Genomic DNA, 27,834 nt, shown 5'->3' on the forward strand with positions numbered 1-27,834 from the left:
AACTCCGTAAAAACAGAGATTTCACCAGAATCCAAAAAGCATTAAGACAATTACCTGCAGCCAGTTAAGGTAATTTACAGTTTCCTAGAACCCTTCTTGTTCATGAAGTTAATTAATAACAACACAACACATGAGAATTCACCATATGTGTCCAGTAAAACCCCAACTCTGAACCATAATTACCAACTGCTGCGAGCACCCACCCCCCTGAATTGACAACAGGTAAGTTCCCAGCCTTAGGAGCACACTGAGTTATTGCAGTTACACTGGAGAGCTCGGGACTCCATACTTAAGTGTGAGCATTTGTTTTATGCAAGTAAACTGGGGACGAATCTGGCATTTTCATTGACCATACTGCTCTTTCCCTGTGACTTCTGGCATGTGCGCGTTTGCTGGGCAGCAGAGTGGTGCAGGGGGTCTGACATTAAAATACCAGCTTCACTTACCTGCATTTTTGCTGACTTTACTCCAGCCTGAAATCAAACACACCAAGAGGTGAGCGCTCCCCGGAGCACGGACTGCCGGCATAGGACACAATGTCATATGGGGTGGGGGAAAGGGGACACATGGCACTTACCAAGTTCAGCCAGGGATTTCTCTGCAAACAGAGAGACATGGGTATGCAGTCAGTTCTACAACAGCTCCTGGGTTAGGGAACGTGCCTTTAAAGGACCACTTTGCCCTCTCCACTGTGCTCTCCGCTGCCCTCTTTCCGCCCAGGTCTCCTGGCCTGAGCTCCATCCTCATAGAGCTCTTAGTGGCTTTGGGCACTGTCGATTACACCCCCCTTCTTGGCATCTGACCCTAGCTGGGCTCCTATGGCCCTGCCCTAGCTGGGCTCACCTGTGGTGTAGTGTCCACACTCCCCAGGTGCCAGGCAGCTTGGTGAGGGGCTAGGCCCTGATAACATGGAAGTGAGGGTTTAATGAGCTAACCCTTGGCCCTGGACACTGGATCTCAGCTCATGGGCCCAGCAACATTAGCTGGCTCCTTCTTACTGAGTTTGTGCCTCAAAGTTTCAGAGAGTGCTAGGAGACTTTGGGACTGCGCTGAGCCCCTGTTTCCAGGGCACCAGAATCCCCGCCCCACCCCTCCATTCCTTTAAATTCAGTAGCAAAAAGGTACCTGGGCCCAGGCAGACCCACCAATTTTGGATATGGACATTCCCCTGTGTGCAGATTTTAAAGGAAGGAGCTGAAATCAGGCTTATGATGGAAACTGAGCAGCAACCTTATCTATGGAGCAGTTACCCCACTCTATGATTAGTCAGAGCTCCCCATCCGTTTGATTCCCAGAGCCTCTCCTAACAGATAGTGCAGAGACAAAAGCCAAAGTCTGTCTGACTATGTACAGTGCAAGAAAATTGTTCAAGCCTCCGGAGAGCCCAGACATTCACCTCTCTCGTTCTCCAGCTCAGCGCGCAGAATCTCTGGAAGAGAAAAGGAAGAAAGAGGCGAGGTTTCATCTTGTTGCATTAACTGGGTTATTCCTACTGTTATTTCAGGGAACTTGTCCCAGGAACTTACCTCTCTCTTTCTCCAGTTCAGATTGCAGGTTTTCTAAAGAAAGAAGAGTGAAAGAGGTGAGATTCTGGGGGGCAATGGTCCCCTCTCATACTAGCAAAGAGCTGCCATTGTATAGAACATCATAGATTCACAGAGTTCAGGGCCAGAAGGGTTGTAGTCTGACCTCCTGTACATCACAGACCTTAGACCCTCACTCAGTCACCGCTGTACCAGGCCTAAGGTTACAGTTTAGTCACGGGTATTTTTAGAGAAAGTTGTGGACAGGTCATGGGCAATAAACAAAAAAATTCAGCACCAGTGACCAGTTCATGATTTATACCATAAGTACCCCTAAGGAAATCTTAGTGGGGCTGCTGCTGGAGGGGGAGCAGGGCCAGCGGCACCAGCTGCCAGGGGCCACTGAGCAGCAGCTGCTTCAGCCGCCCGAGGGACCACTGCTCAGGCGCTCTCTGGGGCCAGCCCCACCGGCTGCTGGTCAGGTGGTCCCCGGGGCCAGCTGCCCTGGGCCACTCCAGCAGTGGCTGGCAGTCAGTGCAGCTGGCTGTGGGGCTGTCTGAACAACTGGCTAACCTCATTTGAAAAAAGACGTTGAAAAACTAGAAAGGATGCAGAAAAGAGCCACAAAAATTATCTGAGGGCTGGAAAAAATGCCTGACAGTGAGAGACTGACTTCTAGTAATGGGATTATTCACACACGTAAAGTTAAGCCTGTATCTAGCTGAACTGGGGCCCTGAGCTCTCTGGGCCTCAGTTCCCTGAGTGTGAAATGGGATAAGAAAGGGTTCCTCGCCTTGTGCAATAACTGCAGTTCTTCGAGGTGTGTGTTACTCCATGCTCTGTGTATTCACAGCCCTGCGCCTCACGTCGGAGATTTTAGGTAGCCGTTTCTGTTCGGTCCACACATTGGCTCTCCCCATCTCGTGCTCCGCATTAGGTCAATATAGCGCTGTGCAGACAAACTGCCCCCAGCTCCTTCTCTACCACAGAGCTCATAGGTCAGAGCTCCAAAGCAGAGGGGAAGGAGGGCAAGTAGTGGAGCACCCACAGGGACACATCTCAGAGAGCCACAGTTACGGCACCAGGTGAGTCACCCTTTCTCCTCCTTGCAGCGGTGTCTCTGTGGGTGTCTCGGCGACTCTGCAGCAGTACCCGTAACGGAGGGGTGGGGTTTCAGAGTCGAGTCTAGTCCTGAGCATCAGACACTGGAATAAAATATAGCAGAGGATGCAGGGGTGCCAGAACTGGGGGGATCAAGGGGTCAGGCTCTCCCCCCACTTTTTGCCAGCTGTAAAGGCCAGTGACGGTGGGGAGAGGAGTGAGCAGCAGGCGGGGTTTGGGGGGGAAGAGGGAGTGATGCTGGGGATTTGGGGGAAGGGTTGGTGCAAGGTCAGGGGCTTGGGGAGAAGAGGTAGTGTGAGGTCAGGGCCTTGGGGGCAATGGGTGGCGTGAGCACAGGGAGAAAGGGGCGGGGCCTCAGGCAGGGCATGGCATGTGGGGTGCAGCCACAGTTCAGGTGCCTGTGGGCCCCTCACACATTTTTAAGGTGCTTCTGCTGAGATGTGGGTGACTGCATGATGTTCAGCAAATGTGTGAGCAGATGTCCACGTTTCTGCTCTGCACATGTCTGTGATCGGAACATTCTTGAGTAAGGCTGTGTAAGTGGAGAGAGATCTCCTGGAGTGAGTTTGAACCGTACAGGAAGGTGGAATGCCATAAGTGTGATAGCAATGGGTAATGCAGTCTGATATCCATCTCAAGAGTCTTTGTTTAGCGATTGAGGCTTCCTTAGATCTGTCTGCAATGGAGAGAAGTAGTCTGCGAGATCTCCTGAAGGGCTTAATCCTCACCAAATAAAAGGACTCTCCTGACATTGAGAGTGTGTAGTGTCACCTCCCTTTTATCCTGGTGTGGTTTTGGAAAGAAAGTGGGGAGATGGATTAAACCGGTTTATGTGGAAGTGTGAAGATATTTTCAGTAGGAATGTGGGGTACAGTCATAATGTAACCTTATCTTCTAAAACAACTGTAAACAGGGGGTATACCAATAGAGCCCCTATCTCTCCCACTCTCCGTGCAGACATAATGGCCACTAGGATTGTAGTTTCCATAGAGAGGTGTAGAAGAGAGCAGGAGGCCATGGGTTCGAAGGGAAGTCTTGTAAGAAACCAAAGGACGTGGTTGAGGTCTCATGACAATGTAGAACATCTGATCGTGAAGACTGCAAAGAGCTACAAAAGGATCTCACAAAGCTGGATGACTGGGCAACAAAATGGCAGATTAAATTTTGATAAATGTTGATAAATGAAAAGTAATGCACATTGGAAAACATAATCCTAACTATACATGTACAATGATGGGGTCTAAATTAGCTGTTGCCACTCAAGAAAGAGATCTTGGAGTCATTGTGGATAGTTTTCTGAAATCATCCACTCAGTGTGCAGCGGCAGTCAAAAAAGCAAACAGAATGTTGGGAATCATCAAGAAAGGGATAGATAATATGACAGAAAATATCATATCACCTCTATATAAATCCATAGTTCACCCACACCTTGAATACTGTGTGCAGATGTGGTCGCTCCACCTCAAAAAAGACACATTGGAATTGGAAAAGGTTCAGAAAAGGGCAACAAAAATGATTAGGGGTATAGAACGGCTTCCGTATGAGGAGAGATTACTAAGACTGGGACTTTTCAGCTTGGAAAAGAGGCGACTAAGGGGGGATATGATAGAGGGCTATGAAATCATGAGTGGTATAAAGAAAGTAAATAAGGAAGTGTTATTTACTCCTTCTCATAATACAAGAACAAGGGGCCACCAAATGAAATTAATAGGTAGCGGGTTTAAAACAAACACAAGAAAGTATTTTTTCATGCAACGCACTGTCAACCTCTGGCACTCCTTACCAGAGGGTGTTGTGAAGGCCAAGACTATAACGGGGTTCAAAAGGGAGCTAGATAGATTCATGGTGGCTAGGTCCATCAATAGCTATTAGCCAGGATGGGCAGGAATGGTGTCCCAAGCCTCTGTTTGCCAGAAGCTGGGATTGGGTGACAGGGCACGGATCACTTGAGGATAACCTGTCTGTTCATTCCCTTTGGGGCACCTGCCATTGGCCACTGTCGGAAGGGAGGATACTGGGCTAGATGGACCTTTGGTCTGACCCCGTCTGGCTGTTCTTATGCTCTTATGTTCACACCAACATCTCAGCAGCTCACCTCTTGGGCACACAGAACGCTCCTGCGGACACTCTCAGCAGGAACTTTTCCCAGGATCACAAATGAGAAATAGACCTTTCCATTCTCCACAGCATATTTCTACGCTGGGGAGTCCCAAAGATAGACTTATTCCCCACAGTCAGAAACAAGAAGTGCTCCCAGTTCTGCTCCGGAGTTGTCCTGAGTCATCACTCTCTCGGAGATGCCTTTCTCCTACATTGGAACACAGGTCTCCTCTATGCCTTTCCTCCAATTCCTCTAATGTCAAAGGTCTTGCTTGAGGAAAGAAAAGAAAGGGCCAGGGTTACACTTACAGACCCCTTGTGGCCATGACAAACGTGATTCCCATGCCGTACTCAACTGGCGATTTGCATGCCAATCACTCACCAGCTGTTCTTCATCTCCCCTCTCAGGGTACTGGCAAGGTCCATCACCCCAATCGACAGGTTCTCCAACTCAGTGCTTCCAACGCTTAGAAATGACCTGCTCTGAGTATGTAAAGACCATGTCTACTCAATAGTGGGAGAGATTCCAGCTCTGGTGTGACTGGAAACATATTACCCCTACATCGTCTCCACTACCACTTGTGGTAGATTGCATCCTAGAACTGAAAATGTGAGGGTTATCGCTACGCTCCCTGGAAGTGCATCTCGCTGCCATCACCCCCTTCCATCGTAAGACGACAACAAGATGTCTCAGGGCATGAGTAAACCTTGCCACAAATAAGAACATAAGAACGGCCAGACTGGGTCAGACCAAAGGTCCATCAAGCCCAGTATCCTGTCCTCCGACAGTGGCCAATGGCACGTGCCCCAAAGACCTCTATCATATCCCCCCTTAGTCACCTCTTTTCCAAGCTGCAAAGTCCCAGTCTTATTAATCTCTCCTCATACGGAAGCCGTTCTATGGGGTGGTGAATGCACCAGGTCCAGAGTTTCACTGCCTTGGTGCAAAGGGAAGGTGAGCGTGCTCTTCCCTAGTGATTTATGTAAAACATACATGCAGTGTTGTCTATCATAATCTTTATATGCTTGCCCCAGTCAGTGGGAGGAAATGTGAACAAGCTTTCCTGACTGCTCTGAGTTCCAGTAAATAGATATGCAATGTGGATTCGAAGGGGAACCATTTGCCTTGACTAATGTTGGTGTCCAGGAGGGCTCCCCATCCCAGTAGGTATGCATCTGTTGTTATTATTAACGTTGGGGGTGGTTGAGTGAAGGGAACTCCTGAGCAGACATTGTGAGGGTCTTTCCACCAGTTGAGGGAGTTTTTGACTGTTGAGGGCACCGATAGAAGTTTGTTTATACTGTGTGTGCTTGGTATGTGCTGAGCCACCACTGAAGCCAGTACATGTGGAGTCTCACGTGATTTATTACAAAGGTGCCTGCCGCCATGTGTCCCAGTAGTTGAAGACTATTTTGACCAAGGTCTGTGGGTTGGCCTGTCCAGTCAAGATTAAGTTGTCTCAGGTGTTGAACCTGCATAAGGGGAGGAAGGCTTTGGCCTCTGCTCCATCTAGGTAGGCCCCTATAAATTCCAGATGTTATATTGGAGTTAATATGGTCTTTTGGATGTCTACTTTTAGAGTCAGTTGGAGGAATAGGTCCATAATCTTTTGCAGGGGCGTCAAAGCATCATCAAAGGAGCATGCCTTGAGCAGGCAATCATCTAGATACAGGAATATTATCACTCTTTGTTTGCGAAGGAACACCACAACCACAGAAAGGACCTTTGAGAACACTCTGGGTGCAGACAATGAAAGAGGTCTTGTCCCAGAGTGAATACTAGAAACCTTCTGTGGATCGCGATATGGAAGTAAGCATCTTGTAGATCAAGGGTCGAGAACCAGTCCCCATGGTCCAGAGATGGGATTATTGCTGCCAAAGTAACCTTCTTGAAGTGTTGTATCTTTACAAATCTGTTGAGTGATCTTAGATCCAGAATGTGTCTCCAATCACCATTCTTTTTCAGTATCTGGAAGTACTTGGAGTTGAAGCCCTTCCCTCTGTGTTGAGTAGGAACTGGTTCTACAGCACCTAGGTTCAGAAGATAGCTTGTTTCCTGATGTAAAAGCTGCTCATGAGAAGGGTTCCTGCGGAGGGTCAGGGGGGAGCGGTAGGCAGGAGTGAGGGAGGTAAAATGGATCGAATATCCTGTGGAGATGATCTCCAAAACCCACTTGGTCCCAGTTTTGATGAAAAAGAGTAAGGCGGTTGCCAAAGGAGTGGTGATGTTTGTGTTTTTGCAGCAAATTAAAATGGGGGTGGTAACTCAGGGCCTCAAACAACACATCAAAATTCATGCATAGATGTAGATGTCTGTAATGTTGATGATTGTGGGGCAGTTGATCTTCGCTTTTGTATTCATTGTGTTTTCTGTTGGGGTTCATAATGCCTCTGGGGAGGAGAAAATTGATCAGGCCAGGATCTCTGTGTCATCTGTGATTTATTATATCTTCTTTTTTGTGCAGGTGCATAAATTCTCAGTGAATGCAAAGTGGCTCTAGAGTCTTTTAGTATGTGGAGGGATTCATCCATTTTCTCTTCAGATAATTTGGATCCTTCAAATGGAAGGTTCTCCACAGTAGACTGGGCTTTCCTTGGAAAGCCAGAAAGGTGAAGCCAGGAAGCTCCGCATGCCCACTGCTGTTGAGATGACGCAGGCAGCTGTGTCAGCGGTGTTTAGAGAGGGGCCTGCAGCAATGTCCTGGCAAGAAGCTGACCCTCAGTAGTGATCTCCTGAAACTAACGGGAGATGGTCAATGAAGGTGTTTAATGTAGAATAATCAATATGTTTGTATTTTGCCCTAAGAGCTTGGTAATTAGCAATCTTACATTGCAGGGTCACCTAAGAATATGATTTTCAAGCTGTTTTAAGTTCTGTCATAGGGTGTTGATTTAGCATGGTGCTGTCTGCCACGTTGATTTACAGCATCGGTGACACGGGATTTTGGGAATGGGTGGGAAAATAAAAAATCCGAGTCTTTAGAGGGAACATAATATTTTTATCCGCCGTCTTGCATGTGGGATGTACTGTGCCACATAGTCTTTGCTGGGTCCAGCGATACCTCGTTAATAGTGAGTGCAATACAGGCTGATGATGAAGGGTGTAGGATGTCGAACAGCTTGTGTTGCAACACCTTGACTTCTTCCAGTGGAATTTGTAGAGAATCCACTTCTCTCTTGATGAAGTCTTGAAATGGTTTGAAGTCATTTGCCAAAGTTGGTGGGGGAGGCATAACAGCTTCATCAGGAGAGGATGAAGAGATGTTAGTCACTGGAGTAACCCCTTTGTCTCATCTCACTGCCTGTTCCTGAAAGTTCTTCTCTTGTGGTTCAGGAGATCTAGACAGAGAAGCAGTAGGAGATTGCCTTCTCCTACCCTGATGAGCAACATTAGGGGCCCTCAAGAATTGGAGAGTATAGGCCGCCCACGGGTCCCCGTATGGCCACTGGGGTGTGCAAAGGGCATTGATGGGTGCACCTAAGCGTGTCCATACCAACTGTGTGGGTCATGTCTCATGATGGTGAGCTGGTTCTGCAGAGGTTTCTGGGTGATTCTCTCCCTGGTAGTGGGACAGAGAGCCTTCCAAGGAGACTGAGGAGAATCTGTCATCCTCCTCCTCCTCCTCGTCACTGGGAAGAGGTGGAGCTGTCATGGATGCTGTGGGAGACTCCATTGGTACTGCATGTGTGTCTGGGCACTGAGATGTGGTCAGTACCAAGAATGTGTCGGTGCTGAACCGGGGCGACTCCGGCATCTCTGAAACCAGCAAGTCTTTAGGCAAATGGAATTCCTGTGATACCAGAATAGCGGGTGGCACCGTTGAGGTAAGCTGAGTGGAAGTGGCTGATGTAGAAGGAGCTGACAGTAGTGGGAGACTTTTGCACTCCGATAAATGGCTGATAGTGTTGTTCTGGTCTTCTGCTGAGCTGAAGTACTTGGTATCGAGGCCCTAGAGCACTCTATCGGAGATGACCTAGAGGAGCTGGTTCTCTCTTTACCACCCCTTCCCCCCACACCCCCACCAAAGGTACCGAACTCCCATAGCCTGTGCCCTTTGGGTTTTTAGGCTCACTGGTGGTACCAGTACCCAAGGAGCCAGTTGTCTCATGGGTACCCAGTTGTAGATCAGTCAGTACCAGGGTGGTTGATCTTGTTAGGGATCATTTCTTTGTGGTAGATTCTCTACCCAATGACTTGTAGCCTGCTTTTTTGTGGCTTTTTGAGAGGAATCCAAAAATTTCCTCTTCCAAGCTGCCATAGAGTGTTGAGCCGAGGAAGTGGGAGGATTCGGCCACTTTGGAGACTGTTGTACGGGGGCGGGTGGGGTGGGAGGGTGTCCCAGGGCCAGGGTCAGAGGCTGATCCGAGTGAACTTTCCGTCGTTAGTAGTCATAGTTTTAGTTCAAGGTTATTCCTAGCCCTTGATATTAATTTCAGGCAGAAAGTACACTCTTAAGGCACATGTGACTCTCCAAGACAGCGAATGCAGTGGGAATGTACATCACTGACTGGAATTGCTTCTCGGCAGGAGAAGCAACACTTAAACCTGGAAGAGCCAGGCATACTCTGTCCAGGTTTCACTTCCCCAGATGGAGGAGACAAGAAAGAACTAAGGACAGGGAAAGGAGGACTTGTGGCACCTTAGAGACTAACCAATTTATTTGAGCATAAGCTTTCGTGAGCTACAGCTCACTTCATCGGTTGCATACTGTGGAAACTGCAGAAGACATTATATACACAGAGACCATGAAACAATACCTCCTCCCATCCCACTCTCCTGCTGGTAATAGCTTATCCAAAGTGACCACTCTCCTTACAATGTGTATGAAAATCAAGGTGGGCCATTTCCAGCACAAATCCAGGTTTTCTCACCCCCCCCCCAAACACACACACACAAACTCACTCTCTTGCTGGTAATAGCTTATCCAAAGTGACCACTATCCCTACAATGTGCATGATAATCAAGGTGGGCCATTTCCAGCACAAAACTTGGATTTATGCTGGAAATGGCCCACCTTGATTATCATGCACATTATCATACACATTGTAAGGAGAGTGGTCAGTTTGGATGAGCTATTACCAGCAGGAGAGTGAGTTTGTGTGTGTGGGGGGGGAGGTGAGAGAACCTTGATTTGTGCTGGAAATGGCCCACCTTGATTATCATGCACATTGTAGGGAGAGTGGTCACTTTGGATGAGCTATTACCAGCAGGAGAGTGAGTTTGTGTGTGTATGGGGGTGGGGGGGGGGTGAGAAAACCTGGATTTGTGCTGGAAATGGCCCACCTTGATTTTCATACACATTGTAAGGAGAGTGGTCACTTTGGATAAGCTATTACCAGCAGGAGAGTGAGTTTGTGTGTGTGGTTTTTGGAAAAGGGGGGTGGGGGTGGGGGGTGAGAAAACCTGGATTTGTGCTGGAAATGGCCCACCTTGATTATCATACACATTATAAGGCGAGTGATCACTGTAGATAAGCTATTACCAGCAGGAGAGTGGGGTGGGGGGAGGTATTTTTTTATGCTTTGTGTGTATAAAAAGATCTTCTACAGTTTCCACAGTATGCATCCGATGAAGTGAGCTGTAGCTCATGAAAGCTTATGCTCAAATAAATTGGTTAGTCTCTAAGGTGCCGCAAGTACTCCTTTTCTTTTTGCGAATACAGACTAACACGGCTGTTACTCTAAGGACAGGGAGTTCGCTAGCCTTATAACAAAATAAAGAGGGGGCATTATTTTATTGTCCTTTTTTTTTTTGAGAAAAGGAAACAGAAGGGGAGTATGAACACTAACTGACTGAAATGCAATGAATGGACACTAATCACTCAAAACAGAAAGTAAAATACAGATGAGGTATTCTCAGCTCGGAGGCTGCTGAGGCTCCGTCTCAGGTCAAGATGGTTGAGAAGGAGCTGAGGGCAGTTTGCCCGTGCAACGCTCTATAGCCCTAATGCAGGGCCCGAGACAGGGACAGCATCTGTGGGGGCTGAATGGACACCGATCTGAGGCGTAGGGGGCACAAATACACCTGCAGTGGAGCACCCACAGGGACACTACTCAAAGAAGAATGATCCTTCTTCCCACCCTTTGTCTTACAGTAACTCCTCACTTAAAGTCCTCCTGGTTAATGTTGTTTCCTTGTTACATTGCTGATCAATTAGGGAACATGCTCATTTAAAGTTGTGCAATGCTCCCTTCTAAGGTCGTTTGGCAGCCGCCTGCTTTGTCCACTGCTTGCAGGAAGAGCAGCCCGGTGGAGCTAGCTGGTGGGGGCTTGGAACCAGGGTGGACCGGCAGCCCCCGTATCAGCCCCACCATCAGCTCCCCACTCCCCTAAGTTCCCTGTGCAACAGCTGCCCAGCCGGCTATATCAATTGCCGGCAGTTCAGGTGTCCCTCCCCCCACTGCCATGTGCTGCTCCTGCCCTCTGCCTTGGAGCTGCTCCCAGAGCCTTCTGCCTGCTGTGTGGGGGAGGGAGGGGAACAGGGGGGCTAATATCAGGGTGTCCCCCTCCCCCCTGCTCCTGCACCCTGCTTACCCCATCTGCCATAGAGCAGGGGGGACACAGGACAGTCCCAGAAGGAGCTTCCTGGCAGCAGCTGAGGTGGGTCTCAGCTTGCTATCTAATTAACAAGGCAGTGTACTTAAGACAGGGATCAGCATACTTAAAGGGGAAATGCACCTCTCTCTCTCTCACACACACACACAGGGTGTGTGACTCTGTCTGCTATGCTGTCTCTCCTCCCTTCGTTCCTTCTGCCTTGTAGAGTGTGAGGGTACATTAACAACAATGACTTAACCCTTGAGGGATCAGCCAAGTGCTAGTTCATCATTCAGCAGTAAGGCATTCCCTGGGAAACATCCCACCCTCTGACTCCTCCACCTCAACCAAGCTTCACAATCATCACTGCTGTGTACAGTATTAAATCGCTTGTTTAAAACTTATACTCTGTGTGTGTGTGTGTGTGTGTATATATATATATACACACACACACACAATATATATATAATATAATATAGTCTTTTGTCTGGTGAAAAAAATTTCCCTGGAACCTAACCCCCCCATTTACATTAATTCTTATGGGGAAATTGGATTCGCTTAAAGAGGCAGCTAAAAGCTATGCCCCAAACAGCCCAGTGCTGGTGTGATTTTTCCAGAGTGACTGATCAGGTTGTGGGCTGGCTTGTGTTTCTCCGCAGTGAGGCTGCCAGCGAGAGGCAGCACCAGAACAGAAGCTGCATTTTCTCTCTTTGCTACTCTTCTTTCTCTCTGTTGGAAAGAGTGCCAGCATCAAAGGAAAGGAGCATCACATGCTGGACAGAGGCAAAGGTGGGACAACTGGTGTGACTCTTGACTCTGCAGCCAGGGAGAGGAGGAACAGACTCCCTCCCAGGGACACACAGCATATTGTCGAAAAACTTCTTTATTGTGAATGATGATTTACCGTTTAATATATTCCTAAGTGAGTATTTGATGTTACTTTCTATTTGATCATTATTCGATACTTTCTATTATGGCTCCATGTCTAGTTGGCAGCTGGTATCAAGCGGAGTGCCCCAAGGGTCGGTCCTCGGGCCGGTTTTATTCAATATCTTCATTAATGATCTGGAGGATGGTGTGGATTGCACCCTCAGCAAGTTTGCAGATGACACTAAACTGAGAGGAGTGGTAGATACACTGGAGGGTAGGGATAGGATACAGAGGGCCCTAGACAAATTAGAGGATTGGGCCAAAGGAAATCTGACGAGGTTCAACAAGGACAATTGCAGAGTCTTGCACTTAGGACAGTAGAATCCCATGCACCGCTACAGACTAGGGACCGAATGGCTCGGCAGCAGTTCTGCAGAAAAGGACCTGGGGTTACAGTGGACGAGAAGCTGGATCTGAGTCAACAGTGTGCCCTTGTTGCCAAGAAGGCCAATGGCATTTTGGGATGTATAAGTAGGGGCATTGCCAGCAGATTGAGGGACGTGATCATTCCCCTCTATTCGACACTGGTGAGGCCTCATCTGGAGTACTGTGTCCAGTTTTGGGCCCCACACTATAACGAGGATGTGGAAAAATTGGAAAGAGTCCAGTGGAGGGCAACAAAAATGATTAGGGGACTGAAGCACATGACTTATGAGGAGAGGCTGAGGGAGCTGGGATTGTTTAGTCTGCAGAAGAGAAGAATGAGGGGGGATTTGATAGCTGCTTTCAACTACCTGAAGGGGGTTCCAAAGAGGATGGATCTAGATTGTTCTCAGTGGTAGCTGATGACAGAACAAGGACTAATGGTCTCAAGTTGCAGTGGGGGAGGTTTAGGTTGGATATTAGGAAAAACTTTTTCACTAGGAGGGTGGTTAAACACTGGAATGCGTTACCTAGGGAGGTGGTGGAATCTCCTTCCTTAGAAGTTTTTAAGGTCAGGCTTGACAAAGCCCTGGCTGGGATGATTTAGTTGGGGATTGGTCCTGCTTTGGTTTTCCTTTATTAAGTTAAAAATGTAAGGTTAACACCATGGTGATGGTTTGCCTCTGCCTCTCCTCAGGGTAGGCATAGCCTAGCCAAGACATGGGTCATTGCACAGTTCAAGCCTGTCTCTACTAACTTCTTCTCTTTTCTCAAAAAAGGACACTAATTCCCATCTTTAACACCATCTAAGAGACTGTCAGCTATGGTGGGGGTCCGGGGAAGGTTCCTTCTAAAGTCTTTCACTAAAGGCAAAGGGAACAGGGGATGTCATTAAAACAAAAGTCTTACGTAATACTTTACATTTCAAATGCTTTACCTGTTTTTCTTTCTTTTCTGTATTTTTTATGAAAGGTTAAAAGATTTTTAATGGTGTGCTTGCCATGGTACAAAGCAGGTTGAGGTCCCTGGGTACCAAACCCCAAAGAGGTTTAACTCTGTTTCATGTTGGACAGTGACATAGTTGTGTTGTCATCTTTAACTGTTTATTCCATCTAAATTACTACAACAGGGTTGGGGTTCTGGATTCCAGGCAATTACGTCGTGTTACGTTAAAAGCATACATGCACTTGCTGGAAGCATCCATCTAACGTCTCTGTGTATGTGCTGGGAGCCTAACACTCATCAGCAGGAACTCAGGCACGGAAGTTCCCAGTTCAGTCCCCAGTGTGTTGGGCAAAAGGGCAGTTATCACATTCATGGGGGCTTATCCAGTGTTATATTGATTGGCACAGAGAAAGTAGATAATCTACTGGTGCATGGGTCACAGGCTCCCCCTGTCCCATTCCACAGAGGAGAGGAGCTGTTACAGCCCCAGCTAGAGAGCCTGGCTCTGTGAATTGGCTCACAGGGGGGCCTGTAACACACACGCACTCCACAAGCCTGGTTTTTAATGTATCGTTATTAATAACAGTAGGAATATTAATAATCGAGACTCACGTATGTCTTTCTTCCGTTCAGCTTGCTGAGCATCTAGAGGAGGAGAAGGTGACATGTAAGATGGCAGGTGTCACGTTTACAGTGACATCACTCCTGTTAATGAATGTCACTGGGCTGTAATTACGAAGGCCCGGAGCACAGATAGCATTTGTAGCTATGGTGGTTAGAGGGATGATGTTTTACCCAAATAGTTATAGTGGTACAACCCCCTAGTGTGGATGCACTTACGCTGGGACAAAGGTGCCTCCTAGCATTATAGCTTCTCCCCTTCCTCTGCTGGGCCTTCATCCCGATATAACTGCATCCACCCCAGCAACCTGTGCTGCTTTCCATATCCTGGTAGGGTCCCAGCGACACACTGCTTGGATGTTGACCAGGACTAAGATAAAGGGGCTGGATGGTGCCAGCCCCCATAGCCCTACATGCTGTCAATGCCCTTTGGGTCTAACCAGCCCCACCAAGCACCAGGGAGCCCCTAAATCTTGCTGGATCTGGGAGGGACCTTGATAAATTGCTCCTGCTCCTCGTTGCCTGCAAACAGGCCTGTTCAATACACAGAAGTTAGCAGGTAGTTTGGGCAGTGAATGGGGTGCTGAGCTGGGTCTCAGGAGAGTTGGGCTCTATTCCCAGCTCTGCCGCTGACTTGCAGGGTATCCTTGGGCAAGTCCTTTCCCTGTTTGTGCCTCAGTTTCCCCCCCTGCCCTTCATGTGCCTGCCCTACTTAGATCATAAATTCACTGGGGCCAGGACTGTCTCCCAATAGGTGTGTTTGGTGCTCACAGATGCTAGTGTGATACAAGTGACAATACAGATCCATGGCCAATTTTCCGGGTCTCATTCCTGCTTCAAACTGAGCGATTCTGACACCCACTGAACACCTAGGGTCAGTTACATTCTATTCTACGATGAAACCCAAAGGGGTGAGTCTACATCTGGCACTTCTCAGTTCACACACAGAGTCGTGGCTCATCCAGGATCCCCACCTCCAGGTGAGGTTCAGCTCCTCTCCTCCATTGCTCGTTTCCTCTCCCTCTGGCCCTCTCACTGACTTCACTCAAACCTCTCTTCATGGCACGGGCCTGAAGCCCCCTGACAACTGTCTCTGAATTCAGGAGACCCTCTATCCGTCCCACAGCATTCCTTCCCCTCTGTCACCCTACCTTTTGCTCTGTGCTGCTTCCAGAAGCAATAACCGGCCAAGAGGATGAGAAAAACCACACCAGCCAGGGTCACTGACAGAGCCACCTGACAGGGAGAGGTCCTTGGAAGGAACACATCTGCAAGGCAAAGTTGCATTGATTTGAACCCAGACAGAATCGATGTGGCAGCAGCAGGAGTGAGGGGAGCCTGCAGCATCCTGGAGTGGCCTGGGAGGATCTCACGGGCATATTTGGTCTGGCTTTTGAGAGATGAGAAGTGGCTCCTCCCATGAGGCTGATGGGAGCCCAAGCTTTAGCCTGGTCACTGAACTTGGCTAGGCCCTGACTACATTGCAGATAGGCCGTCTGTTGTTTGTTCTGCTGGGGCCGAGCACTCTGGCTGTGCTGGGCTCTGACCTGCTCATGTCTGGCCTCAAGGGTGGACCACCTGGGAGACTGCCCAGGGCACTGTCAGAGGAGCTCGCTGCCAGCCGGCACGGGTGAGGGGGCACCCAGATTTCTCCCGCATCCTCCTGGTGGAGGAAGGTGGTGGGGGAGCCACGATGCACAGATACTGCTTGTCCCCCCTACGTCCTTCTGAGCCCCCCAGGGGGCTGTGTGGGAGGGGGCAGAACAAGGAGCAATGCCAGGGCTCCCTGCATCCAGGTCACTTTCCCCATCTGGGCTGTGCCGTGAGGCACCAGGAGCTGCTGCTCTCTGCCCTCCCCTCACCCAGCCCAGGGGAGGAAAGTGATCTGGATGCATGGAGCCATGATGTTGCTCCTCGATCCCCTCTCACAGCCCCGTAGGGGGCACGGAGGAGGAGCAGCGTTGGAGGGGGGAGGGAACACCAATGCCAGCTGCCCCTTCCATCCAGGTCACTTTCCCCACCTGGGTGCAGGATGGGAGTGCAGGGGCTAAGAAAGAAGGGGTGCAAAAGGGGGCTGAGGAGAAGGGGGTGCAGGGGTTGGAGCACAGGAGTGTTGCTGAGGTTAGGGGTGAAGGGGGTACAGTGCAGGGGATGGGGCACAGGATGGGAGTGCAGGGCTTAGCTGCGAAGGGGGTGCAGAAAGGTTATGGGGAACATGGGGAATAGGAGAGGAGAAGGGAGTGCAGAAGGTGGTTGGGGACAAGGGGCACAAGAGAGTTAGGGGAGAAGGTGACACAGTGCAGGGGTTGGGGGGCAGGAGGGGAGTACAGGGGCTAGGAAAGAAGGGGTGCAGAAGGGAGTTGGGCAGAAGGGCTGCAGGGGTTGGGGCGCAGGATGGGGTTCAGAGGTTGGGGAAAGGGGGAAGGGCAGGGATTGAGGCACAGGATGGGAGTGCAGAAGTTAGAAGAGAAGGGGGTGCAGAAGGGTTTAGGGGAGAAGGGGCACAGGGGGCAGGGGAGAACGGGGAGCAGGAGGGGTTAGGGGAGAAGGGGTTTTTCATTATTAATTTTGTTGTGTATTTTACAAATAGTTTCACACATACGTCTCAGATTAGAAGCGTGAAATCCCACTCTGTTTTATCTGTGAGTCCCACCTCTCAGCTTCTCTGCACTGGCACAAGATGGGCCCATCTCCCCCTCTGTCTGCCTGGTTCTCTCCTTCCCTCACTCTATTCTTGGGAGGAGGCAGTGGGACCCTGGGGCTGTGGGGAGCCGGTGGAGCCCGTGGAGGCCAGGGGCAATGGGAGGGCACCCACGGGGGTCGGGGCAATAAGGGGACACTGTATCCATCGGGGCCAGGGTGCCAAAATACAAAGTCACCAAGGGTGCCATTTTCCCGAAGGCCGGCCCTGGACCTGCTATGTGCATCGTTGCTGTTTTCTCTTGGCCGAGACGGGGGTTGAGGACAGAGCAGGACAGGTTCTGGTTCGAAGCGTCTGTTATAACAGCAGTAATGTGAGTATCAAACAGCCCGTCAGCCTGCTGGGATATTTTCTCCATCGCTGGTGCTAGTCGCTGCCCACTGAGGTCTCGCCACAGCACTCTGGGCTCTGGATACCATCCAGCCGATTCACACACCACGTGGATCCCTCCATCCTGATAGCCATCTACAGAAAGGTGGGGGGTGGAGCCCAGACCTGGAGGGGAATGGAGTGAAACTGTGTCACTTCTACACCCTGGGGCCGTCACCACCAGAGAACTGCACTGGTGCAGACTGGCGTGGTGGGACGGCGGCAGTGTGAGCCCCAGCGGTGTAGCATTGTCCTCACTCGCCATGATGTTACACATACAGATCTACCACATGATGGGTAGATCACACACAAAGCTCCAGTCACCCCTGTGGCTGCACGGACCCCAGGGTGTCTATCTCACAGTTCATAGACACACCGCGCTACCTAGAGGTCTTCTATCAGATCCTGGAAGCAGAGGCTTCTGGGAGATTTCCACAAACTTTCTCAGGGCCCAAAGAAATTGTGGGAGAAGGGGTCAGACTCTGTGGGATAAGAGCCACATCTGAGGCATGTCCCCAGAGTGGAGGTCGGGGAAACAGGTGGGGCCTGACCCTTGCTCAGACAGATGCCCCAGCAGCTTAGGGGTGGAGGAGCTGGATGTGGAGTTGGTTACTCCAGGGGGTGTGAGGAGTCGTCAGGTGGGTGCATCAATCCCATTAACAGCCACCCCCATTCCCTAGCTCTCCGGTGCTTTTCCTTTGAGAGGTGACTAGTCTGAACAGACCAGAACTGGGGGGGTGGGGGTGGGGGTGGGGGTGAGACACACAACTGGCCGGTGCTCACTGACCAGCCACCTCCAGTTCCAGCACAGCTTCTTCGTAAAAGGTGGGTGACCGGAAGAGGCAGCCGTATGTCCCCTCATCAGAGGGGGTGATGCTGCGTATCCTCAAGGAGACAGTCCCATTAGCAATACCGTCCTTCAGTAGCTTCGTCCTGCTTCGATACGGTGCGATCTGCTGGCCAACCTGGTCTCTCCCATCCCGATAGAGATGGACAACTGCAGAGATCGTGGATCGGAACCAGCGCACCTCCATGCTCTCAGCGCTCATCCTGGGGGAGAGGTGACAGGGTAACAGAGCGTCTTCTCCCACAAGGACCCTGATGGGGCCATCGGGTCCAATCACCTTGAAACTCTCTGTAGAAGGAACCAGGACAAATTAAACTGTAGCTAAAGTGGAACTAGGAATATGTCATGGCAATGGAAATGGGAAATTCCTGTAATATTTTTATGAGCAATGTGTGTCTCCCCATCAGACTCTGTATTGTTATCCCCTGAATGCACAAGGGTTAAAATGCCTCTCCAGGCAGACGGAAGACATGAGGTGTCTGAAATATGTTGCCTCCTGGTTTCAGAACAGAATAATTAAAATGAACTGAATAGAACCTGCACCTGTGAATTCAGGATCCAGTCTGGAAGAGTGTCAGGGTTCCTTCCCCACTCTGAACTCTGGGGTACAGATCTGGGGACCCGCATGCAAGACCCCCTAAGCTTATTTTTACCAGCTTAGGTTAAAAACTTTCCCAAGGCACAAATCCCACCTTCTCCTTGAACAGTACGCTGCCACCACCAAGTGATTTAGACAAAGAATCAGGGAAAGGACCACTTGGAGTTCCTGTTTCCCCAAAATATCCCCCCAAGCCCTTACACGCCCTTTCCTGGGGAGGCTTCAGAAAAATATCCTCACCGATTGGTTACAAAGTGAACACAGACCCAAATCCCTGGATCTTTGGGCACTGAAAAACAAATCAATCAGTTCTTAAAAGAAGAATGTTATATAAAAAAAGAATAGGTAAAAATCCCCTCTGTAAAATCCGGTTGGAAGATAACTTTACAGGGTAACAAAAGATGCACAAAACATAGAGGAACCCCCTCTAGCCTTAGTTTCAAAGTTACAACAAAACAGGGATAAACCTCCCTCCAGCAAAGGGAAAATTCACAAGTTGAGAAAACAAAGATAAACTAATACGCCTTGCCTGGCTGTACTTACAATTTCTGTAACACGAGAGACTGGTTCAGAAGGGTTTGGAGGACATGGATTGATGTCCAGTCCCGCTTAGTCCCAAGAGCGAACCAACACAGAAACAAAGAACCCAAAACAAAGACTCTCTCCCCTCCCCCTCCCCCAGATTTGAAAGTATCTTTTGTCCCCATTGGTTCCTTTGGTCAGGTGCCAACCAGGTTATTTGAGCTTCTTAACCCCTTACAGGTAAGGAGGAATTTTAGGCTACCCTTATGATTATGACAAAGAGATAAAGGAAGAGCCGGGACTGGGACATTATCACGTAATGGCTGGGGAGCTAATGCAGGTTGGTCATATGAACTCAGCATCATTTGGCAGCAGGAGAACAGGGGAGGACGGGTGTCAGGGAGCCTGTGGTTAAAACAGCATTCACAGACACATAGGGCCTTTCATCAGGACTCAGAGGCAAAGGGACAGAGAGAGAGAGACAGCCCCGATGGATCCTACAGCAGCTTGGCTTGGTGGAGCCCTGGCTTCAGCCACTATGAGCCTTGTTTTAACCTCTGCCCCTCTGTGCTAACCTAAGGATTTCCCAACACTGTATTCCAGTTGAGTAATACACCCTCTCCTGTAGTCGCTGGGCAGAGCTCACCATGGGAAGCAGGAGAGCTAGAGCCCAGAGGCCGGTCTCAGAGGCATTGAGGCCAGGTGGCCTACCCCCTTGGAAAATGTGGCTCCTTGATGGTCTGTCATGCTGAAGGGGTTCCTCCCAAGGGACTTTTTAAAGGCAGGGCGGAGCACAGACATAGTGACAGTCATATAAATCGAAGCAGTGTGATGCTGTGAGCCCTGAGAGGCTGGGGGACTGAGCATGGGACTAGAAGCCACGAACACCTGCATCCTGTTCCCAGCTCTGCCAATGATTCTGCGTGGCCTTGGACCGTCATATACAGATGGATGCTGGCCTTTTCACATTTCTCTGGCAGAGTAAAGGGGGTTGGGCAATTCCTGGGACAATGCCCCCCTCCCCCCCCCCGCAGGAGTGGCTCAGGGCTGGCGTACTTGACCGTATCCTCAGAGCACCAAAGTGTGTCATATGGTGTGGCTGGAGCACTTGACGTTCTGCCAATACCAGGGCTGCAGAGCAGCTATGGAGGCTGCTGCAAGTTAGGGCAACCCTAGGGGTGCTCTAATTGACACTGGGGGCTTTTGCAGTCCCTGGAACAGCCCAGGATCCAGGAGATGCAAAGGTGGCTAGAAGCCAGGCTCTATCCTGGGCTGCACCTCCTGAGAGGCAGAATTTCATCTTGATGTAAGCAGTGTCAGGATGAGCTGCACCCTGACATCTGGTGGTGAGGTGTGGCAAGTTGTGGAAAAGAACTTCAGGGCTGATCTCATTTGCATAGGCACACCCACCCTGCCTAGAATGAGGCCATAGCTGCCCAAATGATCACTTTGGCTGCTGTGGGATCCCCAGTGTCTCTGTTATTGGGGCAGGAAGAATAAATTGTTATTACCCTGATTATGGGAACTGTGCTTGGAACTGTACTTGGCCTTTTGTTATGATGGAGGGACTCACCATCAACTAAGTAGCACTCGCTAGGCAAGGGTCATGGGTTAGAAAAGTCTGTGAATTGAGAGAGACTGGGGACAAGTATTAATACTTGGTGGTATAGGCCTTTTGGTGAGGGCCTTACATGCTAATTGCACTTCTTCCTCTCTTCACTGTGGAATATCAAAGCTAATTTTGATTTCATTAGGAGTCTGGTTACAGGCTGCTGAGCTCACTTTGGGCTAATAGTGCACCAGCACTGAGGCTCCCCTACTACAAGCTGAATTTGCTGAGCGTTGTGTTAAGTAGTGGGGGAGCCTGAAGATATATTGTGGAGCAGTTTGCGGGGTGGCTGGAGTGCCTTGTGAACAGGCTGGTAGAGCAGTTCGTAGGATAGTGGGAGCTGCTTGTGGGACATGGAGCAGTTCGTGGGACGGTGGGAGCTGCTTGTGGGCCGCGGAGCTGAGCAAAGCAATTCGTGGGGCGGCTGGTGGAGCGGAGCGAAGGCCTGTGGAGCTGTGGGGTGGTCAGCTTCAGATCGTGTAAGGTGCCCCTTACCTCTCTCTCCCATCTCCACACAGGTTGGGAGGTAAAGCTCTGCAGATAAACTTTCGAACTCTGGGGCTGCCCTGACCAGGGACAGAGACTTTTGGGTCATTGGACTTTTGGGACTTTGGGTGATTTGGGGTTGCTGGACTCAAGAACCAAAGGGAAAGGGCATGCCCCAATTTGCTTGGGGTGGGTTTTTGCTCATGGGTTGTGTTATGAATCCTGTTGGTGGTGTTTCCCCAATATAATGCCACATTGTTTCTCTCTGTTATTAAAAGGCTTTTTGCTACACTCAGACTATATGCTTGCGAGAGGGGAAGTATTGCCTCTTGGAGCGCCCAGCGGGGGTGGTATATATTTGTCCCAGGTCACTGGGTGGGGGCTCGAGCCGGTTTGCATTGTGTTATTGGAATGGATCCCCTAGATATTGAACCCGGTCCTTGTTGCTGCCAACTCTGACAGGCAGAAGGGTTACATTTTGATTTGGCACAATATCGCCTTAAGGGCTAATTACATCTCCTAGGTGATCTTCTTACTGAGACCTTTACTACACTCTTAGGGAAACATTTTAAAATGCTCCTTCTCCTAGAAATCAACCCCTCTTTTCTCCTCATTTTTTCCCGGCTTCCTATAACGTATAAAGTATATATCATTATTGTGCTTTACATTCCACCTGCTTTCAGCCATGTCTCAGAGTTACGCAAAACACTCACAGGGACTGTAACGGATCACTTTATCAAAATGACTGCTGGTTGAAATTTTTTCATCACAACATTTTTTGACCAAATGTGGCTTTTTGAGCAAAATGAAAACTTTCAATTTCAGTCAAAATTTTCCTTCTTGTTGAAAAATCATACATAAAAAATTTTGTCTGGAAAACTGAAAAATTTTCATTAAAAATACATTCTCAATAAGTACTTTTGGTTTACTTCCCAGGTTTTGGACAAAACAAACAAACTAAAAACAACTGGTAGGAAATTTTGAAGAACAGTTTAAAAAAAATTCCCCACTAACAATAATTGGCATTTTCAAACCAGTTCTACTCAAACCTGATTTAGCCAAGTTTCCTCTTTTTTAATTTTTGCTGTTTGAAAATCATCTTTGTAACTTTACGTAAATTCTCCCAGAGTTTGGAAGAGTGTGATCAAAGCCCTGCTGTGCCTGGGAGCTACTCCTTGTTTTTCCACACTCCCCGCCTAACCCCCACGCTCCCTCCAAGCCAGTCTGCCCTTTTCTTCTCAGCACCAGAGGTGGAACCCTGACCCTCCTGGCGCCAGTGGGAGGATTATTGCCAGGTGTCACCCAGCAGCTCCACGACCCAGCGCTCCCCCACGTGGTGAACACTCAGACGCATCCCGAAACTCTCCATTGCATTTCTGGTTGCTGGGCAGAGGTTTCTAGTTGCTAAGGGCAGGACCAGGCTAGGGGTAGTTTCTAGTTGTTGGGGGCCATTCTACAGAACTGACTGTCCCTGGAAGCGGGACCCAGCTACATGTCACGTCCCACTGAACCAGAAATCAATCAGCCTCAGGGGGACATTTCTGGGCACAGCAGCCACATGCTGCCAGGGGGACTTGCTGTGGGGGCTTCTTGTAGGCCACAAGACACATTTATTGCCCAGCGCTCCCTGACTCCTCTGCCCACCAGCTGCCACCTTTGCTGCTCTGCTCATAATCCCTGAGTCCCCTCCGACAGAGCTCAGGCTGGGGGCCCAGCCTTCCCCAGCAGAGCCGCTGGCTTCCGTGGGAGAGAGACAGGACCCTAAAGCCCCAGGAATCCTACCTGAGTCCAGCCGGTGAACGTGGAGAGAAATGAGGAAAAGGGTGAAGCCAAGCAGCAGCCGTGACCTCACGGAGCCCGGGGACGCTGGGGAATCCTCCATCGCCCTGGTGTGCAGACCACCACACAAGCCCTGGGTGAGCGAGTCAGTGAGTGTGACCTGCAATCCAGGACATGAGAGTGGTAAATCGGCAGAGCTGGTGCAAGGACGCTGACCCACTGGGCCCTGGAGTGCGAGAAGCCCACGTTCAGGCCAGCCCTTCCAGAGGTGCCCTGCCCAGCACCCGCAGCTGAGGCCAGGTTTTCCAGAGGGCTCAGCGCGCCGGGTGCACGGAAAGTGCTGACTCGTGCTGACAGTCCGGCCCACACCCAGGCCAGCCCCAGGCTGGGCACAGGAATAAATCCACCCTTAAAGGAAAGATTTCTAGACAAGTTCCAGAACTATTGGCCGAAAGCTCCTGGCCCCCGGCCTGCACGTGCCCTCAGCCCAAGGAACTCCGTGCTGGTTTGAAACTGCAGCCCTGTGCTACAAAGAGGGCGGGGTGGGGGGTCGTTCTTAAACCACACACAGGGCAGCCCCCTCTGTCACTCCTTATGGCAGGGGTCCCTGCTGCCACCCAGCTGCAGCTTATGGGGGGAGGAGGAGGTCTCCCATGCTCCGTCCCTGCCCATCTGGGAAGGAGACTCCAGCCTGCCCAAAGGGGAGTCTTCACAGCCCTTGCCAGTCCAGCACACACTTATTGTGTGGCTTGTCTCTGACGCAGCCACTGAAAATGTGGGCCGGGGGGCAGGGCCCAGGGAGTGCCATATAACTGGGCCCTGGATTGTCACTCTCCAGCCCATAAGGGTGGCATCCCAGGGTGGGCCCAGCTGGAGTCAGTGCATGCTGGCTGCACAGCGGGCTGAGGACCTCAGGCAGCACCCTGAAGCAGGACTGTGATCCCACAGGACTCAGCAAAAGCCTCAGGCAGAGAAAGTCCCCTCTGGGGAATCAGGTTTCTGGCACCAGCAAGATCAAACAACCTAGCAGAGCCCTGGGGAATTATCTCTGGGTGCAGCTCAGGAATAGAACAGAGCACAGCTGCACCTCTCAAAGGATTATACACAGGGGCATCAGCAACATCAGTCAACGGGGGAAACTGAGTCACGGCTTCTGCAAAGAAACTTCATACCTCATTAATCTGTTAGAATTCTTTGAACATGCCAAAAGGGATAGTCGATATAATTTACTTGGACTTTCAAAAGGCCTTTGGCACAGTCCCTCTCAAGGGGCTACTAAAGAAATCAAGTCATGGGTGAGAGGCAAAATATTGCCATGGTTCAGAAACTGGCTTGGCGACAGTGGGAATAAATGGTTAGTTTTCATCATGGCCATAAGAACATAAGAGTGTCCATATTGGGTCAGACCAAAGGTCCATCCAGCCCAGTATCCTGTCTACCGACAGTGGCCAATGCCAGGTGCCCCAGAGGGAGTGAACCTAACAGGTAATGGTCTAGTGATCTCTCTCCTGCCATCCAGCTCCACCCTCTGACAGACAGAGGCCAAGGACACCATTCCTTACCCATCCTGGCTAATAGCCATTAATGGACTTAGCTTCCATGAATTTATCCAGTTCTCTTTTAAACCCTGTTATAGTCCTAACCTTCACAACCTCCTCAGGCAAGGAGTTCCACAGGTTGACTGTGCGCTGAGTAAAGAAGAACTTCCTTTTATCTGTTTTAAACCTGCTGCCCATTAATTTCATTTGGTGGCCCCTAGTTCTTATATTATGGGAACAAGTAAATAACTTTTCCTTATTCACTTTCTCCACACCACTCATGATTTTATAGAGCTCTATCATATCCCCCCTTAGTCTCCTCTTTTCCCAGCTGAAAAGTCCTAGCCTCTTTAATCTCTCCTCATGTGGGACCCGTTCCAACCCCCTAATCATTTTAGTTGTCCTTTTCTGAACCTTTTCTAATGCCAGTAAATCTTTTTTGAGATGAGGGGACCACATCTGTACGCAGTATTCAAGATGTGGGCGTACCATGGATTTATATAAGGGCAATAAAATATTCTCCGTCTTATTCTCTATCCCTTTTCTAATGATTCCTAACATCCCGTTTGCTTTTTTGACTGCCGCTGCACACTGCATGGACTTCGTCAGAGAACTATCCACGATGACTCCAAGATCTTTCTCCTGATTACTTGTAGCTAAATTAGCCCCTAGCATATTGTTTGTATAGCTGGGGTTATTTTTTCCAATGTGAATTACTTTACATTTATCCACATTAAATTGCATTTGTCATTTTGTTGCCCAATCACTTAGTTTTGTGAGATCTTTTTGAAGTTCTTCACAGTCTGCTTTGGCCTTAACTATCTTGAGCAGTTTAGTATCGTCTGCAAACTTTGCCACCTCACTGATTACCCCTTTCTCCAGATCATTTATGAATAAGTTGAATAGGATTTGTCCTAGGACTGACCCTTGGGGAACACCACTAGTTACCCCTCTCCATTCTGGAATTTACCATTTATTCCTACCCTTTGTTCCCTGTCTTTTAACCAGTTCTCAATCCATGAGAGGATCTTCCCTCTTATCCCATGACTACTTAATTTACGTAAGAGCCTTTGGTGAGGGACCTTGTCAAAGGCTTTCTGGAAATCTAAGTACGCTATGTCCACTGGATCCCCCTTGTCCACATGTTTGTTGACCCCCTCAAAGAACTCTAATAGATTAGTAAGACATGATCTCCCTTTACAGAAACCATGTTGACTTTTGCCCAACAATTAATGTTCTTCTATGCGTCTGACAATTTTATTCTTTACTATTGTTTCAACTGATCTGCCCAGTACTGACGTTAGACTTAAGCCAAAGGTTGACAGCGGGGCCTCAAGGTTCTGTACTAGGCCCTGTGTTCTTTCATAGACTTATTCATGAGCTGGAATGGGGGTGGGATGGTGGGGTGGTAGTGATAGATGATGGTGACACAAAGATATTGAGGTTAGTCGGGCTGTGAGGAACTTCAGAGAGACCTGAACAACCCGGGGAATGGACAACAGGAGAGCAAATGAAATCCAGTGTCGATCAATGCGAAGTGCTGTACACAAGAGGGGAAAGTCTGAACTCCTCATCCAAATGGACTGTACCAACTCAGGGGAGGACCTGGTCATCACAGCAGCCTGCTCAATGGAGACCTCTCCTCAATGAGCAGCTGCAGGCCAAGAAAGCTAACAAAACATTGTTCTGTGGGGCGGGAGGGGCTTTTACCAGCAGCACTGCAGGAAGCCTGGGGTTCCTCCTGTATTGGATGAGCCTGGGAAGGGGAGAGGCTGGAAGGACCCTTAGCCCTGGATTTCCAGCTTTTGCTTAATAGAGCTAATGTTAAAAAAAATTACATAATATTTACACAGGTTAAGAAAAGAGTGTCTGTACATCTAGGTGTAGGGCTTAGATTATCCATAAAGACAAAGTTTGTTTTAAAAGTCAAAAATACATGAAATACATAATCAGCAATAACCCAAATTTAGGGGGTTAAATTTAACAATATAGTTTAGATATTAGAATCTGAATACTCAGGTACATCACTCATGAAAAGCTGTACAGAGAGTTGGTTGGGAAAGCAAATATATCAATGAGTGAAAATTGTCCCTCAGTAATTGAGAGTTTAGGGCAGGTTGTCCGTTGGTATTTCACTGGGAATTGAACCAATCAGGCTCTTTCTGTGCCATCCCTGGGTACTTGGGTACTGGCCACACTTTGGTTTGTGCGGCATCTTTATTTGTAGAGTCACCTGCCAAAGAAGGTGGGTGGGGGCAGTCGAAGGCCGCATGGAACTCGGAGCTCATCACCCTGCAGCTACCAATTCTCCCTGCTCTCTCCAGCCTTCAGCAGTTGTTTGCATGGAATGTTTGCAGGCCGGGTGAGCATGAGCAGGGACCCCCGCAGGGGAGCCCCATCTCCTGGGCGGGCTGGCTGAGTCATGAGACACTGCTGCTGAGGGGGGATGAGGCAGGAATTAAAATAACTGGTGTCCCCAGGCAACTCTGACACCTCCCCTAGAGGAAAACATGCAAGACTAGTTCTGATATTTATTATTAGTCTTTCTGTAGAGTGAAATACCAGTCAAAATACCCCTGCAAAATGCTCCGGATGCCTGAACAATTTATTAGAGTCACAACGGCTGGCACCCACTCGGCAGTTAAACATTATCCCCCACACACAATGAATGAACTCAGCCAGCCAATAAATCAAAGCTGCAAAATTGCCGCATTAGCCGCCCAGGAACAACCCTGAACCCTCTCCCGTAGCTCTATCAAGTAAAGAAGGGCCCATTAGGTTCTGGTGAATGGGCTGGTCCCTTGTGATGTACCCTGGAGCCAGACAGGGTCTTTCTGATTAGAAGCCAGGCCAAAGAGCTGTGGGGGGACGAGGATAGTGGCTGAGTTAGAGCACATGCAGGGGGAGCTTGCCAGCTGCTGCACCCCTTCGTAGGGCTGCCCTGCACTGCCCTTCCCCTGCTGACAGAAGACTAGGGATTTAAAAACAAGGTAAAGGATGAAAACTTCCTGCCACCTCCCTTATGAAACCAGGAGAAACTTCTCAGTGGTTACAGAATTGCTGTCCTCCAGCTTCTCTACAGTCAGTTACATGGACCCCTAGTCCAGGAGGTGCCTCACAATTAATGAATTAAAGTGAGGCTACGAAGCAAAATCATTTTGGAAAAGAGAATCAGTTGGGTATCAGTCTGGTCTCCTTCAATTTCCTGTTAATGCTTTTTTAATGGCTGCAGAATCTGTTCTT

General features: G+C 49.4%; 2 protein-coding genes and 1 long non-coding RNA gene across 10 annotated transcripts in view; 1 reads left to right on the forward strand and 2 right to left on the reverse strand.

Annotated features, from left to right (window-relative positions):
• The window catches only part of LOC102930774 (class I histocompatibility antigen, F10 alpha chain), a 1,343,638-nt gene that overhangs the window by 1,030,684 nt on the left and 285,120 nt on the right, over nt 1-27,834 (forward strand). The window lies entirely within an intron of this gene.
• The window catches only part of LOC119566052, a 302,951-nt gene that overhangs the window by 35,342 nt on the left and 239,775 nt on the right, over nt 1-27,834 (reverse strand). The window lies entirely within an intron of this gene.
• On the reverse strand, nt 10-27,802 carry LOC119566030 (butyrophilin subfamily 3 member A2-like). Of its 8 annotated transcripts, none has more exons than XM_037896508.2 (10): nt 27,611-27,801; nt 23,057-23,213; nt 18,000-18,347; nt 17,057-17,338; nt 15,294-15,410; nt 14,134-14,166; nt 1,527-1,559; nt 1,397-1,429; nt 578-644; nt 10-473 (listed from the first exon to the last, which is right to left on the reverse strand). In XM_037896508.2, exons 2-9 carry the CDS (start codon nt 23,154-23,156, stop codon nt 583-585), a joined length of 1,008 nt encoding a protein of 335 aa, XP_037752436.1. In that variant the 5' UTR covers nt 23,157-23,213; nt 27,611-27,801; the 3' UTR covers nt 10-473; nt 578-582. The 8 variants fall into 8 exon arrangements, with proteins under 8 accessions (XP_037752436.1, XP_037752437.1, XP_043401638.1 ...); XM_037896509.2 differs by having other exon boundaries at nt 11-473; nt 578-598; XM_043545703.1 differs by lacking the exon at nt 14,134-14,166 and having other exon boundaries at nt 11-473; nt 578-598.

This window comes from Chelonia mydas, chromosome 4, assembly GCF_015237465.2.
Source record: "Chelonia mydas isolate rCheMyd1 chromosome 4, rCheMyd1.pri.v2, whole genome shotgun sequence".
NCBI lineage: Eukaryota > Metazoa > Chordata > Testudines > Cheloniidae > Chelonia > Chelonia mydas.